Source organism: Pelophylax lessonae (assembly GCF_965119305.1).
Source record: "Pelophylax lessonae genome assembly, chromosome: 4".
NCBI lineage: Eukaryota > Metazoa > Chordata > Amphibia > Anura > Ranidae > Pelophylax > Pelophylax lessonae.
The window spans coordinates 281,600,028-281,618,938 of record NC_138771.1 but is presented as its reverse complement, the minus strand read 5'-3'; the positions used below and the strand labels follow the sequence as shown (position 1 = coordinate 281,618,938).

General features: G+C 40.0%; 1 protein-coding gene across 1 annotated transcript in view; it reads right to left on the bottom strand.

Annotated features, from left to right (window-relative positions):
- The window catches only part of KITLG (KIT ligand), a 90,986-nt gene that overhangs the window by 49,162 nt on the left and 22,913 nt on the right, over nt 1–18,911 (bottom strand). The window contains exon 2 of the mRNA XM_082255323.1: nt 2,006–2,107. Coding sequence (XP_082111449.1) covers nt 2,006–2,107 — 102 coding nt within the window. The remainder of the gene's footprint in view (nt 1–2,005; nt 2,108–18,911) is intronic.

Here is an 18,911-nt window from a genome sequence, read left to right as displayed (position 1 = left end):
TGGGGATATAACATGGTATCCTTTTATCCAGCTTCTGAAATTCCACTTAACTGGCTTTTACATAAGCAACACAAATGTTTTCGTATATACTCCATAATTCTCAAGGGATTAAATAAACATTATAAACCTGTATAACAGGAAATATTTAGCATTTACTGGAGATTACATAAAAAGTTCCCACGTTATACAGGCTAAAAGGAATGCAATACCCTCTGGATGTAATTTGAAGTAGGGGGTTAATAATCTTCATGGATATTATACTATACGATTAAATCAGTCTTAAGATGACACTACCAGACTTAATTATTAAGGCAAGAGCAAAGTTCAAAGTGCAGTATGTCATTGTCAAGGTCTTACCTTGCCCTGCTGTTGGCAGCAATGTTGGACATGTGCAGACTGCTGCCTCTTAAAAAACTCTGATTGCATCATCACTTGCCTGCTGCCAGGGTGTTGCACAGTGATGATGCTGCTGATCCTTATGTTTGTGCTCCAAGGTGCATTTCTGCTACCAGTCTTCTGTTCTCTGTGTTCCTCCGTGTATGACCTGGCTTGGCTGACAACTCTCCTGGCTCTCGAACCCCACATCGGCAGACAACCCCACATCGGCAGACTACCTGCTTCTGGACTCAACCCTGGCTTGGATGACTACCCGCTTCTGGACTTGACCCCGCTTGTTCCTGCTCTCACTTCCTCACTCTTGCTGTGTGTTTAGTGTTGTTTGCACCAATAAACTGCTTTATTTTACCTGCAACCCTGTGTGGTCTGGTTTCCTGGTACCCTGACAGTCATGTCAACCCATTAGTATTAATCTTTCAGTGCCTTTACTTCAGTAAACTGAAAGTATATGTCAATCCTAACTGAATGAAACTTTGTTTGCTAAAGCATTGCCTTTTTTAGCAACATACTCATTTTTTACTTTTTTTATCCTTCATTACATCCCAATCCTGATCTCCTGCAGCATCTTTGCAGCCAATTCTTGTAACCCTACACTCCAGCAATGCCTGAATGGCATTTTTCATGGTGGGTTTTCTGATAATGATAACAGTAGACCCTGCCTGCATCTGTGTATTGAAACGGTCACTTATCTCCAATAGAAGCCCCTGTGACAGGGTGACAATGTAGAAGCACAAATGAGAGATAGAGCATTTGCCCAAACAGGAAGTGTCTCAAGGACCTTCATTGTATGACAGTAGCCAGCACACGGTAATGCATTTCAACTGTACAAGGACTTAGCCAAGTATATTCATGGCAGGGTCACCAGGTATTATGTAAATAAAAGCTGCAAGATTGAAAACTACCCTTGAAATTACTGTTAACAGATTAAAGATTTTGTAATATTTAAGTGTTTGGGTTTATATATATTTTAATGTTGAACTTCAGGCAGATATAAAAAAAAATACCAATGAAAGGAGCATTGTCTTTATTTAAAAGTAAACTGTATATATAGCCAAAGCTTTTCTTTTTAGTTTTTTTGATGGCATAAGAAAGTATAGGAGCTTCTGTGAAGTTTTTATTGCTGCTGCTCCTTCACTTTCCAGTCACATGTTGGGGGTAGGATAGGACCCTAGCTGTGTTGCTTAAAGTGGAAGTAAACACTCCCATCATTTTTCAGCCAAGGAAGCTGCCATCTTGGCTTCTGTTTAACCTACAACTGCCATGATGCTGCACATGTGATTACATTCTCTGAAGAGAGCATTAATCATACTGTTTCCTCACAGGAAAAGACATTTCTTTTTACTATGCATGTGTCGCAACACAAAAGTCTCCTCAACTGGGAAAAAAAGTAACAGAGCATTTGGGTGCGGATAAACTGCAACTAGGACAAGGTAGTTCTTTCACCTTTTGTGAGAAACAAAAAGCAAACTGCCCGTTGGAAGCCAGCTTTACAATTTTTACAAGATTTCCTTCTTTATTGCAGAAGAAACAACATAAAGTATATTAAACATTTTTACTGTTTCTAATACAGTTTTGAAAGTAAAGAGCTGATAAAAAGAATTAGGCTTACCAGTTTGTCAATGTCATTCACAGCATCAGTGACGGGGTTTTTGCATGGACTTCCAAAGGAGATAAAAAGCAGCTGAAGATAAATGCATGTGACAATCCAAGTCTAGGAGGAAACACATGAATCTTGGTTAATTGAATGCAGAACATATTTCGACACAGCAATTTCTACAGAATAAATAGTGAAAGGCAATGCACCTAAGTCACTGAGATTAACAGCATACGAAAAACAATTAGGTTAATTTTTACTGTATCCTGTCTGGTTTATTACAAACATTACATTACTTTATAGACACCATTCAAAGAGATCACTAAGGTACAAAGATTATTGGCCTAACAAGTTTATTCAGACTTATACTAGAATTAAATGAATAGCTGTTTAGCCAAGTTGGAAATTTCCATTCTTTTACTTTGCAACTTGGGCTGGCCTGAGGTTTCACCAATATGGACAAGATCTTCTTTATTATGGAATCTTTAAAGTAAAAAGAAGTAAAGGGTCGCCTAAAGTGAGTCTGTCCCCACTGGGTCACTTCTAAACAGAAGACAGTCTGTAAAAAAAAAGAAATATATATATTCTTACCTTTCCAGGGACCTGTGTGTTAAAAAGCCCCTCTCCCACTGGGTTGTACCTCAATACATGAAGTATGAGCCATCAGGAAGAACCACTGTGTGTGGCAAGGGTAAGAGGTATTTGACCCACCCGAAGGGTTGAATGCCTACAACTTAGGCTTTTCAGCACATTCATTATTGGAAAGGTAAGAAAATACACTTTCTTTTACAGGCTGCCTTCTGCCTTGGGGGGGGGGGGGATCAAAGAAGAGTATATGGTGTTGGGGGGGGGGGTAATTGACCCTTTTTCTTTGGTCTGCTTGGGTTAAGAGCAGTATCACTGTTAGATGTTACCGGTTGGTATGGAAATTATTTCCCATGGAACCTCTTTGTCATTTCAATTGCATATGCCATTGATGTAGCTGATTGAAAACAGATGTCACAGCACCTCTCCTGCCCATAACAATGTGCCAAGATCACTGATATTCATTATCCATCCTTTTGAAAAATTTATGTTTGATATTTGCCAGTTAATACTTTTTTTCCCTGATTTTTGTAATTAAATTAAACCTATTAACTCTTCTGTCTATGGCCTGTTTTTGAAAATGTGTATCTTTACACTACCAATGTTTAGAATCCAAAGAATGTCATGACATTAGGAAAAGACCAGCCATTACTATACTGTCTGTATACATCTGGCACCACTAATACAGGTAGTCCATTATAAAGGTGTCTACAGACATAAACTTCACACATTCCAACCAGTTATGGCAGGACTGAGTATTGATCATATGTCTCAATCATTTAAGGGCAAGTAGATAATCTGCAACTTTAATATAAAATATTGTTTATTTATTGCTAGTTGTCATGTACAGTATATAGGTATCTTGGCTACCATCAACCTCTGTAACCAACGTGCAGATCATAGTGTACCGATAAGATATAGTAAACATTTTACTAAAAGGTGATCATATACAAATCTATCGATCTGTGTTCATTTTAAACCCATAAGTATGAGTTAAAATGTGAAATAGATCTTTGTAGCAAACACAGCCTCACGCCAGTCTGGTAATAACCTCACACCACTTTGCGGTAAACCTGCAGTAGTAACATAATAGTAAATGAACCGGAAGGATTACCATATGAATGTGTTGGTGCTTTATGCAAATGACGTATTGGTGAAGTATCCCTGAATACCCGTTTTGCTGGAAACACACATGGTGCCTCTGGGGGAGCTTACAGTAAATGACCCACTTAAATTGGGTCATCTTAAACCCTATTAAATAGCAAATATGAGACGTTGCACCCACTCCCTCTTGATTTATACATAATGCAAGTTGCAGTTTAGGGCAGATTCTGCAATGTCAACAGGTGGAAAATTATCACGCATACAAATATTACTATTATAAATATTACTTTTGCATTCATTTATAGAGGTTGTAGTAAAAAAGAAACTGCAGTGGCATGTTTTTGCTTCCAAAATAACTAATTGCTACCTACACTTAAATTATTATGGGGTTGTTACCCGTACATTTTTTCACTACCGCTGTCTGCTGATCTGGCAAAAAACACAGTCTTGTTTAATCCACAATCTTCTTGAATTAACTAGATGAAAGAGAATTGAGAGCCTTATCTTCAGCCGGAATGTAGAATGTGTTTGAATGATCACAGCCTGTAGCCATGTAGTGGGATTAAACTAGTATGACCTGGAGAAAATATGTGGTCTCTAGTCGGACAGGATATAGAGTGGTGTGTCCATCAGTTTAGCAGGAACGTGTCTACTCACACACAGACCAAATTCCCCCCCGCAGATCACTAATGGTATGTTGTTCTTTGGATTATGGTTTTAGCAATTTCATTGTATAGCATAATGACACTTTACATTGTTAAAACATATCAAGTGCTGATGGTTAGATTTCAACAGCATAAATTGGAATGATTTAGACAAATGTATATGTCTCTTACTATAAAACACAATGGGGTTTATTTAATAAAGGAGTGGAGAGTGCAAAGTAAATATTAATCTAGTAAATAAGGTAAAGCTGTTCACTTTAATCATCCAACCACGTGCAAGCTAAATCCTTTTTTGTTTTTTTTATTGGGGGGGTCCCTTGCATGTAATTGGGTATTGTCGCCATATATGTATAACCACTTGACCCCCCCATCGTCAAATGGCGGTGGAGCGCTGCGGCTCTCATTCTGGGACAACGTCATATGACGGTGCCCCAGAATGGCTGCTCTTGTGTGACCCCAATCTTGGCAATCCTTACCTTACCCATGCGATCAGCTGTGTCCAATCACAGCCGGTCACATGTAAATGCAGAAGTGCTGTTTTGCGGTGCTCTTCACCTCACACTGTCAGAGTGTGTGGCGATGAGAGCTGATCAGCGACTCTTCCTTGAAGGGGTGACCAGGACAGGTAATCAGGGCACTGATCATCAGTGCCCCGATTACAGTAAAGCCACAAAAGATCCAATCAATGACACCAATCAATGCTCATCAGTGACCCTCATCAGTGTGCATCAGTGACCCCAATCAGTGCCCATTAGTGATGCCAGTCAGTGCCTTTCAGTGCCTGTTCATCTGTGCTGCCCATCAGTGCCCATCAGTGCTGCCCATCAATGTCGCCCATCAGTGCTGCCCATCAGGGCCCATCAGTGTCGCAAACCAGTGCCGCCTATCAGTGCCCATCAGTGCCACCTATCAGTGTCCATTAGTGCCACCTATCAGTGCTCATCAGTGCCGCATATCAGTGCCACCTATCAGTGCGGCATACTAGTGCCTCCTCATCAGTGCCACCTAATTAGTGCCCTTCAGTGCCGCTTCATCAGTGCCCAATAAGTGCCCCATCATCAGTGCCCATCAGTGCAGCCTATCAGTGCCCACCAGTGCCGTCTTATCAGCGCACATCAGTGAAGGGGAAAATTACTTATTTACAAAATTTACTGAAAGAAACTAAGAATAAACTTTTTTTTTTTTTTTTAATAATCGGTCTTTTTTTTTTAAATAAAAAACCCAGCTGTGAAAAAAAGGACCACCAAAAGAAAGCTCTGTTTGTGTGAAAAAAATGATAAAAATTTAATTTGGCTACAGCACTGCTTGACCGCGCAGTTGTCATTCAAAGTGTAACAGAGCTGAAAGATGAAAATTGGCCTGGGCAGGAAGGGGGTGAAGGTGCCCAGTAGGCAAGTAGTGCACAGTCTATTTGCCATTAATAAACCAACCTCTATATCACTCAAATAATTTTTTGAGTGTAAACGAATAAATTGGGTTTACAAACCATTGCTGAATGCAAACCTCTGTACTCCTGGGGGTAGAAATACGCATTTCTATTTATGGTATTCAAACTTATAAAGCCATGTAAATGAACCCAAAGCCCCATAAGTGCCTGCATGCCACCCACTCTTTCTTCTGCTAGAAGGTATGGATTCTAGAAATAATAGTTACCAGTTGATATATTTTATATCCCTATTTTAGGTTATATAATACATTTTTTTTTGGGCGAAGTCAGTTTGCTAGATCTATATTATGGATTGTAAACTTTAATGAGCAGGGCTATCAAATTGTATTGTAACTCACTTTGTAAAAGGCTACCCAAATTGTTGGCGCCATATAAATCCTGTATAATAATGATAGCAAGCGACAATAACGATCATAAATAGGTGTAAGGTGGGGATAGAAACATATCAGATAGTCATTGGAATTCCTCCAGTTAATGTAGTGCAACTGGGGCCATCACAGATGGTAATTCAGAGGTTGCTCTTCTGATAAACCTGCAGTCTCGGAGGGCCTAAGGTGTGACTAGACACAGAGTTCCTAGGGCAGGGCCTTTGGCAGTGGATTTGCAAGTTATCATAGTTTATCACTGGGGAAAGGGCAGGGTGGAGTGTCATATTCTTTTATCAGGTCCACTTTATTCAAACCACTGGAACATATTCCCTGAATCTCATTTTTGTGGACAGATGAGAAATGTGACGGCAATCCAAAGAAGAAAACAAGGATGTTTAATAGAAGCCAACTCTATGTGCTCTTGCAATGAAAAAAAACACGCACCTGTAGAATAATAGAATTTCAGCACATTTAAAGCCAAATAATCAAAGTAGTTCTAGTTTAGAATCAATATGAAAATAAGTTATATTTTCATACACTTTGTCTAAAACGACTACAAATAGTAAAATGCTGTGCAAAAATAAATGATGGCTGGCTAAAGCAAATATGAGGCAAATTAATGTTTGCATTGACAGTATCATTTTAGGTCTAAAAGTATTCCAGCCCAGGTTCAATGAAAACATGGAGTATGGTTTCAGTATCATTGCCATTTGATACCCAGGCTTTAGCACAGATAATGACAGCTGGAAGGTTTTCATGTTTGCCTAATGACAGGGTTTGTGTAATGGTAAAAAATAGCCAATAAAGGCAATGAGCTTTAAGCAAAGAATGGGCCATTTTTCACCAAAAAATTGTGATTTTTATAGGGTCAAAGGCTGTAAGGGGCAGTTAGGTCAGAGATGTGTTATGATTAATTATCCCTTTTGTCATTCGAATTAGAATAGCTAATATACAGCCAGATTTCCACGTGCAACACAAAAAATAATAATTACTGCTATTTTTAGTTTGCAAGGCCCCATTTCATAGTTATCCACAATGAAAAAGCAAACCGCCAAAGATTAAGGCATATGTAAACCTGAGCACCACGTGCTGTATAGCACAACTTTGGCAGCATACTTATCGGAGGTACCCTTAATGTGGCAGCGTGGCTTCCAAATGTACAAAGGTTTTCAACTAAAACCTATGTTTTTAAACTGAGGAGTTAAACTGGGCTGACAGATCTAGATTTTTATCTTCAGATTTATTTTTCTTTATTTTAAAACCTTTCAGCGACATAATAATAATTGTTTTAGGGTGTCAACGCTGTTTCTTTTCTTGTAGATCTTTATTCTGATATGGCAAAACAGAATTTTATTAAATGTATTCTACAAGCACAGAGAGGAGTAGAAAAGACTGCTATCTAGCTAAAGAATAACATTTTTATTGTTATGTACATGTCAAAAAGCACATTTAGGAATGCAATATATAAAAACTGTATGTATTGCATAAAAGCACCAGATAAGATTAAAAAAAATCTGGTGGAAAAAATAGATGTTTTTATACTCACTGTATTTTTTGAATGAAACGCAATCTTTGAATGGATGAGGTGAATCTTTCATTCATCTGCCCATCCTCCATGCATAAATTGGGTTTAATTCATACAAGCTATAGTACAGTTTCCATAAATGGAAATGGTGGATGAAAAGGGCAGGCATACCTGGCATTCTTGATGAGCAACAACAAAAACATTATGGTGGCAGGGGTAGAGGGGGATTAGAGGAGGAAGACTACACTATACCTGCAGCAAGCAGCGCAAGGGACACATCGCTTTGACACTAAAGTGATACTAAAGTCTTGTTTTTTTAAAAAAAAAAAAAAAAAAAACCAAACATGTTATACTTACCTGCTCTGTGTAATGGTTTTGCACAGAGTAACCTGGTTTCTCCTCTTCTCAGGTCCCTCACCAGAGCTCCTGGCCTCTCCCTTCTGTCAAGTGCCCCCATAGCAAGCAGCTTGCTATGGGGTCACCCGAGCCGAGATGCTTACTATGGGGGCACCCGAGCTGAGCCGCTTGCTATGGGGGCACTCGAGCTGAGCCGCTTGCTATGGGGGCACCCGAGCTGAGCTGCTTGCTTTGGGGGCACCCGAGCTGAGCCGCTTGCTTTGGGGGCACCCAAGCTGAGCTGCTTGCTATGGGGGCACCCGAGCCGAGCCGCTTGCTATGGGGCAACTGAGCCCAGCCGCTTGCTATGGGGGCACCCGAGCCGAGCCGCTTGCTATGGGGGCAACCGAGCCGAGCCGCTTACTATGGGGGCACCCGAGCTGAGCCGCTTGCTATGGGGGCACCGGAGCTGAGCCTCTTGCTATGGGGGCACCCGAGCCGAGCCACTTGCTATGGGGGCACCCGAGCTGAGCCGCTTGCTATGGGGGCACCCGAGCCGAGCCGCTTGCTATGGGGGCACCCGAGCTGAGCCACAGCTCCGTGTATCCATTCAGACACAGAGCTGTGGTTCGGCCCCGCTCCACCCCCCATCTTACCAATGGCACCTCTGCTGTGTCTCAGCCAATCAGGAGGGAGAGTCCCGGATGGCCAAGGCACTCGTGCACATTGCTGGATAGAAATGGGGCTCAGGTAAGTAGTAGTGGGCTGCTGCACACAGAAGGTGTATTAAGATTGCATTAAGATTAAAAAACCTCCTGGTTTTACAACCACTTTAAGAATGTCCCTTGTGCTGTTTTTTCCCCGCTAAACTAAGGCTTTAAATTTTGTAAAACTACTGAATAGCTGAGATGGAAACCATTATTCTGGGATAAGTGTTTATATCCATGAGTGCAGTCTTTGAATAACTGTTTTAATTGCCTCTTATGGTATGAAGTACCATCTATAGCCATTATCTTCCTTCCTTTCACGTCACTTTACAGCAAGTATAACAAGGTACCTCACTGTGCTCATACTGCCAAGATGTTACACAAGGAGTTTAGAAAGTTATTTAATTGGGCCACATAATGTATAGCATAGAAAGTGGCAGCAAACTTATTTCTGCAGCTCCAACTACATCACCAAAGACAAGTTGTGACACGAGGGTTTATTTACTAAAGCTGAAGAGTGCACAATCAGGCTCACTTCTGCATAGAAACCAATCAACTTATAAACTCAGCTTGTTCAATTAGGCTTTGTCAATGAAACCTGGAAGCTGATTGGTTACTATGCAGAAGTGAGCCTGGTTGTGCACTCTCCAGATTTAGTAATGAAACCCCACAATCTTATATTAAAAGCCCCACAACTAAAATGGAGCCCCTTCAAATATGGATACAAGTGACCATTCTCACACAGTAAAGTCCCATTGTAGGACTGATGTAAGATATAGCCTGAAGCCAGTTAAAGCAGATTTCCGGCCTCGAAAACTATTTTTCACTAAAAATACCCCCGGGACAGTCAGGGCTAGTGCATTCCAAAATGGATAGCCTTCCAGGTCACACTTACCTTTTAGAAGAAATACTTACTTGAAAATTTCTTCTCCAGCGCTGCCATCTCAGGTGTGGGCAGCTGAAGCCAGCGCGTCCTCTTCTGTGTCCTCTTCCGTGTCCTCTTCAGTCCCACAATGCACTGCACCGGCCCCGCTCGTCAGTTCCGGGCAGGCACATCATCCCTGCACAGCTTCTGGGCATGCCCAGAAGCTGTTTAGCAGGAGATGACGCGCCTGCCCCGGAACTGACGAACGGGGCCGGTGCAGGCGCATTGATTCCTGGGAGTGTTGACATTCAGCTCCCAGGAATCAGGAAGTGACGGCGCGGGCCGAAGCCGCAGAGGGAGGAAGTGAACGAAAGGTAAGTATATTTTCTTCAATAACAAGGTAAGTAAACAAAAAAAAAAATCGGGACTATCCCATTTCTTTTACAGGTGACACAGAGCAAGTGGATGGCCCAAAGTAGTTTTTGAGGCCGGAACTCCGCTTTAAGGAGGAAAAGTCATAGGAAAACAACTTGTTATCAAGTGTACATGAATGTCACAAAATGGCCTCTTTGTAAATAAGGTAAAGCTGTGCTCATTGCAGTAATCCAATTATGTGCAAGCAATTTTCCTTGTTGTATCTTGTGCATTCACCATCAACACAACTTTACCATATGAACTATGCTAGACAAACATTCACCTTGCAAAGTGAACCTACAGTACCCCATTAGTAAACCAACCCCACCGTGTTTTCTTTTTTATTTGTCTAACACCAAGTCATCTTTTTCAGTAAAACCCCCAATCGGATTACATTTCTCCTATATTGCGAAGATTTATAACAGTAACTAAGTCTTAGGCTGGGTTCACACTTATGCAAATTGGATGCATTTCCCTGCATACAGTTCGTATTACATGAGAGTGTGACTGGCTCTCAATGGAGGCAGTTCACGCATTTCCGGGGCGGCCGAAGAGCGCACTGCAGAAGGGTCCTGTGCGTCTTTGGCTCCGTTTCAGGTCTGAATTCAGGCAAAAATTTGGACCTGATTCACACCTGAAACAGTGAACAAGGATGCACCGAACCCCCTGCTGCGAGCCGCTCCTCAAATAGTATGAACCCAGCCTTAGTGACATAGAATCCTGTACTAAAGTTTTCATGCTTGGATCCATTAGGCCCCCTTCATTCAGAAACTAATTATTTGACATGACAGGATTTTTCACATTGCTTCTAAAAAATTGGACCAGGTATGGCTGTCCTGAAGACTTGACTTATAAATGGGTTGTGACTAAAGTGGAAATAAAGTCCAAAATACTTACCTCTTCTGGAATGGTCTAACACCTTTGAGGTCCCTCATGGGTACTATCATCTTTTCCCTAGCTTTCTTCAGGTGCCAGTCATTGGTCATTTTGTTTGGCTGGTTCAGGATGATGTCACTCCTGTGTATGTGCAGGAGTGCAGTCAACATGGCACTGTTCCGGAATCTAAACAGAGCTGTGCATGTTCAACAATGTAGCCACAATACTTCCATTAGTGTGAATAATTTACCTTTTGGAGATTTGGTAACAATCAAGCAGATGTTCTGCTTCAATTTTTACCACATTTCGTGTAGTTTCTTTTCCCCTGTGTTTTGATATTGCAAATGTGTGAGTGAGCTTGGCTGTGTGTAGAGACGTTGTTTTAATTTCAACATGGTGGCGGCAGTAACATTTGATGTAAATATTTTAATTACATAGTTTTTTTTAAATAAAGTAGTGTTTTAAATTTATAATCAAATCTGAGTCCTATGCAGACATACTGTAAATGACCCTTTTCACTACTTGTTTTGGTTTAATAGTATCTGGGAAGGAAGGCAGACATTGACCTCTATTGCTTGCAATATATAAGGCCCTATTGATCTGACACAATATGCATTATATGCTATGAATTCAGAGCATTCCAAATCCTACATAGTGATACAGCCATTGTTAGTGTATTTGCATCATTGAGCTACATTCTTGAAAGGCAGACTACACTGCCTGAAACATCTCACAATCTTGTGGCCCAGTCAGCAAAAGGTTTAATTATCCATGGCGGTGGACAATAACAAATATGGATATACAGTATGGATGCCCTTATGTAACAGACTATAAAATAAGTAGTATTATAGAATTTACCCCACCCACCCACCCTTTAGTACTAATACAGAACTTGTACAAACGCAACTTCCACCCCACCCATTTGTTATTCAAGAAAATAACCATAAAGACATATGCCTATGATTTTTAAAAGGGAGGCCTAAACTATTATTTTCCCACAGGCGGTTTGCCTGGGTATGTAAAATAAGAAGCATCTGCACACACAGACCAGTAACACCTAATCCATATTGGTGCGGTATATATACTAGAGATCGACCGATTATCGGCAAATCTGATATAACGGGGGCCGATATGCACTTTCCCCAATATATCGGAATCAGCCACCAAGTGCTTGTACCGGAGTGATGCCTGCAGCTAGAGGCATCACCCCGGTACCGGCGTCCATAGACGACGGCCGGCTGTCTTGTAATGACAACCTATGCGGCTGAGAAGCCGCTCGGCTGTCATTACAAGGAGCGGGAGGGGACGTCCCGTCGCCTTCTGTGGCTCGCCCGGGTCTCCCATCCCACCAGGAGACCAGGGCAACCAGCCTGCCGCTGAAGACCCGATCAAAGCCACATTCGGCTCTGATTGGGTCTCCATGCACAAACCCGGAAGTGATGTCAGGAATGACATCACTTCCAGGGTACTGTCTGATGCCAGATTTAAAAAAAACGACAGCATTCAAAACAGCCAAACTTGGTGATTTGAATGCTTTTAAGTGCAGAGGAGGGGTCTGGGGTCTTTTAGAGTACCTATAAAGTAAAAAAAAAATGTACAAAAATATCAGCCAATATTGGCCGATACAGATATGCATTGACCAAAATATCGGTATCGGCAACGAAAAACCAATATCGGTCGATCACTAATATATATACCTTAGCTATAACCAACTACAGTACAGCTATAACAAGGGCTGTGTGCTGTGTATTCTTCCTGTGTTATCTAGTTCTTATCATGGGCTACAGCACAAACTGCCCATGTGTTGTGTAGCTAGGGGGGGGCTCAGTAAATGAACAAAAGACAACTGGCAGGGCTGACACCATTTCTGGCAATTTCAGCTCAACAAAAGGTGTTATTGTCCACTGCAGGAAATTAGCTAACTGCATTTCTGGCAGTCCAGTGGGCATTTTTCTGTACTTGCAGGGTCTCCAAAGAAAAAAAAATAAAAACATGAGAAATTCGCTTGTATAGCAAAACAATTTTTTTTAATGTTGCCCTGACATAGCTTTAAGTATTATGTTTTTGCTAGACAGAAATATTACTAAACATAGCAGTCTGACCCTTAAAAAAAATCATATTTTATCTGTGTTTAGTGGTAAAATATACAGTAAAACAGAAAGTCTAAAACTGGTGATATTTTATTGTTAAACATAGGAGAAAAACATGCATGTACAGTATGCGTGTCAAGTTCCACTTGGTAGTACAGAATTCAAAAGTAACTGAAAACTGATGGCAATGATATAAATAATATGTGTAATAAAATGTATATCGTGTCAAGTATCATATGCCCTACATATTTACTGGCAAATCCTAAAATCGTCAGCGTTTGCTGCTAGCCAAGCAGATTTTATGTTATGAACATGTCAGAGGACAAAGCATCAGCAGTTTTTTTTCCACTTCTTTTAAACTTTCATTGTTCTTAGGTTACACATTTTATTGCATTACTTACAGGTGCAACTTAAGAGAGCGTAGAATGTTTTAAATAGAGTTACTTCAATCATCACACTTATTCCCAGGATAGCTAATGATGGAGAAAGATATGAGATTTGTAACATGCAATGAGCCAAGGCAGAGCTGCCTATTTAATTGAAGTCAGCTGGAACAAGTCATTACTGCCATTAATGTCAGGGTTTCTCTAGCGGGTATACATTTCCCAGTGTACATATTAAGATTACCACAAACCCACACTTCTTTCCAATTTCTAAGGTTAATTCCTTAGGGGGTTTAGCACTCAATCTACTACAATAAAAAATATTCTTCAATTGCATTTGCAGATTCAGATTCTCTTTTGTGGTGTGCGTTACGGCCGTACAAACGGTCGGCAGCATGCACACTAATTGCAACAGACCTGCTCTCCCTACAAATCTGACTCCAAGGCCAGAAACTTTTTTTATGGTGTCCACAATCATAAAACAAGATAAGAATTTAAGTATGTGTCTGAATTTATTTCAATCAGAGTTAGCACTTGAAAAGACTATTACGATTCACAAATACCAGACGTGACCAGTCATTTCACTAAAGAGGTTGGAAATGTCACTTTTTTTTATTTTAATCATGTTACTGATTAATAGTTTTTTTTTCACTCCTGACTCTTGGAGACTAATGGATGGATCTGATGTCACTTTGTGGCTGAGTGTAAGCTGATATATAGCAGTAAGTAGTAAAAAGGTTTCACTAGTAACAAGCCAATGAGATGAATAATTACTTTTAGCACTGCAAGATGTTTTCTGCTGCTTTGTTAATTACAATAAAAAAAAAAAAAAATCATAAAAAATAAAAAAACAAAACTTCTCTACAGCAATAGCAGCACCTGTTAAATCTTGTACTGAGATGCACTTCGTCTTGTCTAATCCTTTTTCAGCCCATTGGCATAGTGGATGTATTGCAGGTTTTTCCAGAACCCCATATATAATAACTTAATAAAGCTAACCTGATTGATGTGTCTCCACGGAAAACTTAATTTGATATACAATGTACTCAATGATGTCTTGTGACATAAAGGAGTTATTAAAACCTTAAAATGACTAATTCCTTATTCGGTGAAGGCAGATTAGACACAATCAGGCTGGTGATAAACTGCAGACTAAATTCTAAAATCATTATGAAGGAAGATTAGTGCCTCCGGTAGAAACGAATACATGTCATAACCTATAGAAGGTAAATTAGTGGCTGGAGTTCATCTGAATGTGTACAGTTCATTTGTCATGTATAACAAATGGTCAACTAAAGAACTACAAGTGAGCCCCCAGCAATATATAGAGAAGAGCACAATATAACAAAAACGTCAAAAATTACACGTGGCCCTTTTTCTAAAGCAATGCACTTCGTGGTGCGCTGCAACATATTGGGGTACAACATTCAAGTGTAAGAAGTGTTGCCACCGGGTATAAAAAGTACCATGATGATAATAAATATATGAATAAAATACATTAACCACTTGGCGACCAGCAGCTGTAGATGTACTGCGGCAGGTCGGCTCTCCCAGGCAAAACCCCATACATTTACGGCGCTCGCCTGAGAGGCGCTAGAGGGGCGAGTGTGCGCCGGCGGCGGCGCACTCCTGAAGCCAGTGCAGGTGTCAGACGGCTCCAATGGCCGCCTGACACTGGCGATCTCCCGCTGCTGACAGAGAAGGACGGACGGCTGATGTAAACACAGCCATCCGTACTTTTCCCTGAAGTGATCACAGATGTCATGTGATCCTGCTATATAGGATCACATGTCTCTGTGATGACTTCACAAGTCACGCCCCCCCCCCACAGTTAGAATCACGCCCCTAGGGTCACATTTGACCCCTAGATCACCAATACTGTTAACCCTTTCCCTGCCAGTGTCATTATTACAGTAACAGTGCTTATTTATAGCACTGATTACTGTAGTAATGTCCCTGGTACCCCCAAAAGTGTCAAAAATGTCAGTTAGCGGTCCGATCTGTCCGCCGCAATGTCGCAGTCCCGCTAAAAATCGCAGATCGCCACCATTACTAGTAAAAAAAAAAAAAGACATAAATCTTTCCCTTAGTAAGTAAACGCAATAACTTTTGCTCAAACCAATAAAAATACGCTTATTGCAATTTTTTACCAAAAATATGTAGCAGAAAACAAATTGGCCTAAAATGTAAAAAAATTTAGATTTTTACATTTTTTTTTTTTTGAGAAGTTCATAAAAGAATGTGAAAAATATTGTTTTTTTTTTTTTTTTAAATTGTCGCTCTTTTTTTGTTTATAGCGCAAAAAATAAAAATCGCACAGGTGATCAATACCACCAAAAGAAAGCTCTATTTGTGGGAAAAAAAGGACTTCAATTTCGTTTGGGTACAGCGTCGCACCACCGCGCAATGGTCCGTTAAAGTCACGCAGTGCCGAATCGCAAAATAGGGCCTGGTCAATAAGCAGCAAAATCTTCTGGTCTTAAAGTGGTTAAAAAATATATATAGTATAGCATTTTTGCAGAAAGTCAATGTCAATTTTTATTAATTCTTAGCAAAGTGGGAACAGCTTTGGACCCCTGCCCAGTTTTTGATGCTACCTAGGTTCTCATTTCATAGAGTTCCCCACTCTTTCATGATCACAAAGGAACAAAAAAGAGGTATTCTTCTTTGTATTCTGGTAGAGAAGTAACAAAAGAAAAGTGGGGACAACAGTTCAGGATAGATGGCAAAGAAAAGAAGAGAGCCGTACGTCAATCTCAGAGACGAACACAGGTATTACGTGTAGTGGAAATCCTACTAGAGAACATTTTATAGCTATGGTGCAAAACAAGACTTCAGTACTTGTAGGTTCTGTTGCATCTATAACCATAACTGCATTTTTTGAATTTTTTTAAAAATGTCAGTTTTAATTACCCGGGCAGAAAAAAATGAATAATTATAACAAAGTGTATACCCACAAATGTTAAATAATAATAATGTTAAATAATGTTAAATAATAATAGTTTTAAAAGAATATCCTGTAAAATTCCAAAAGATGATATCAAGAGAATTGCATCTTAATATTTTATTGGAAATTAGAGTCAATCTGACACTGAAGTTTTGTTATGCTAAGACAAAGTTAAAAATAAGTTTCAAAGAGAGGTAGACTTAGCCTTGAAAAACAGCAGTGTAATAGTTAGGTGCTGGAAGTAGTTAGGTTTAAGAAGGGGTAGAGGGACTGGAGGATTAAGGTAAGGCCGCGAGGATTAGTTTATAGCTGTGCATACACCAGAACACATACCAAACATATGCTTATGGGCAATTGTCAGCCAGGCATTTGACACAGATCCAAATACTGTATCAAAACAGAAGCAGCCCAAGAACCTAGGAGACATGGCCAGAGACCAGACTATTTATCCATATACAGGGGACAATTGCTGGCAATTTAAGTAAATATATGATGATGATCAGATCACCCAATCTGAAGGATGGCCATGAAAATGAGTATTGGCAGTCATCCTCGGATAATCATTGCTTGGGGAACAGGAGATTGCTCAACTGGATTTTTTCCAGTTCTTATAATTTCCTCAAAATAATAATTACACCAAAGTGTCCCTGGATGATACAAATGTTAATGGATGATCTTAAAAAAAAAAGACAATTGTTCAGCAGTCTGATCCTGATTTTCAGAAGCAGCTGAATAAATTAATTAGAAGAAAGCAGACAACAATAAGGCCCAGTCATTAGGGCTCACTCTTCATTTTTATGTCAGGAACCTACCAGGAGCTTAGCAACTGTCTGTAAACCAAGGGAAAATAAAACTGAGCCAATAGAATGACAGAATTTAACAGATGGAACTAATGCTAAAAACTGTAATTCATCAAACATACCTGATATATTAGCTCTTTAGTGCAGAGCTTTCCTAGTTTACAATATGATAGAAGTAAAATTTCACTTTAATATTAATGTAACAATTCCACCAATGTTTGCGAAGGAATGTAGCTGTTATATAATTTATTCCGTTCTCCTTAGATAGCCAGCAAAAAAAAGTAGAGTAATCACGTCTGTCAAAATCATCTCTAAGGATTTCAGATGCTTCCTTTTCAAGTACAAGTAGAGAATGACTCAAGGGAGAAAAATTTGCTTTCCTATCAGCTGAAATCTGTGTGTGGGAGTGCAAACGTTTTTGCTGCCAACTTATCTTTCATAAGACTGCTATTGCTTACCCTTACACTTGGCAATCATATGAAAATTGATACAATGTTATGTTTTTCTCCAATTGGGCATGGGAAGACTTACCCCCTGGCAATGCACAGGACACGATAGTAAAAGTTAAAAGCATTGAGCCAATTGGAGAATAAAATACAATAAGTGTGGGCCAAAGAATGACTTAGCAGCAATCAGGCTGTGAGAATGTACCCACCCGAAGCCCAGCATGGGTGCAGCTGAGTGTGGGAGGTATGTAATCATTTATTGTTTTATTCATTTACAACAATTGTGTTTTATAAATAAAAGCAGCCGCCCAAAACACTTACAAAACACTCAGTAAAACAAAGATTAAATAATGTACACATTACATGAATAGGCTAGAAAATGTAGGATGCCTAGCAATTTAGATACCCAGCAGTGCTAAGAAGTATAGTTTCAGAACAAAACCTACATTTTAAAATTTTTACAATTTTACATTTTACAATTAAAAAGAAAAAAACGTTTTAGGGCCCATGCAAACTGCAGCTCAAAAGAAATAAAAAAAAAATTAAAAAAAGCTGCTTTCATAGGTGTTTGAGCTTTTATTTATTTCTCTGCCAAAGTGTATTGTTTCTTATTTGTCTGCCTTTGGCATGCTTTTGCTCATTGTTTATTTCCTGTTTATGTTACTGTCAGGATTACCTTGTGTAAATAAAGGGGAAAAGGCATGCAAAAAGAAAATACATTCATCACATCTAATGAATGATAGGCTGCATAAAGTTCACATTTTGTTCAAAGATTGAGGCTGAGTTCACACTTCTGCGATCACAGACATCGCATATGATTTGCACCGCATTGCTGTGCAGATCACATGCAATGCCTGTGCGATGCGAATTCAGCCATACAAACTGAAATCATATCACAATCCGAAACACCCATGCGATCCGATTCCAGTTGCAGACCCATTTTTTGGTCCGCACTGGAATCGGATCGCATGGGTGTTCGGATTCTTGCACCATTTCACAGTTCATACTGCGATCTGCGAACCGATCTGGGGGTGTTATTAACTTTACACTGACACCCGCAGCGTTTCGTAGATGTCAGCGTGAACCGCCAGCGGTTCAGGTGGGATACGGGAGCCCGCACAGGATTCGCAGGGTTTCCCACATCGCACCAGTGTGAATCCAGACTGAAAGAGTTGGTGCACGCTTTTTTCTATTGGGCATTTATTTCAATAAAGTTGCAATTTGTTTAACCCTTTTCTGATTGTTACATTACATGCTGTATTATAGCCTGAATGTTCAGACTGAATTGATTAATATTCCAGGTGCATTAAAATTAAAGGCGTTCAAAGTTTTTCTTATTGTTTTCTTTAGAAAGCAGCCACAG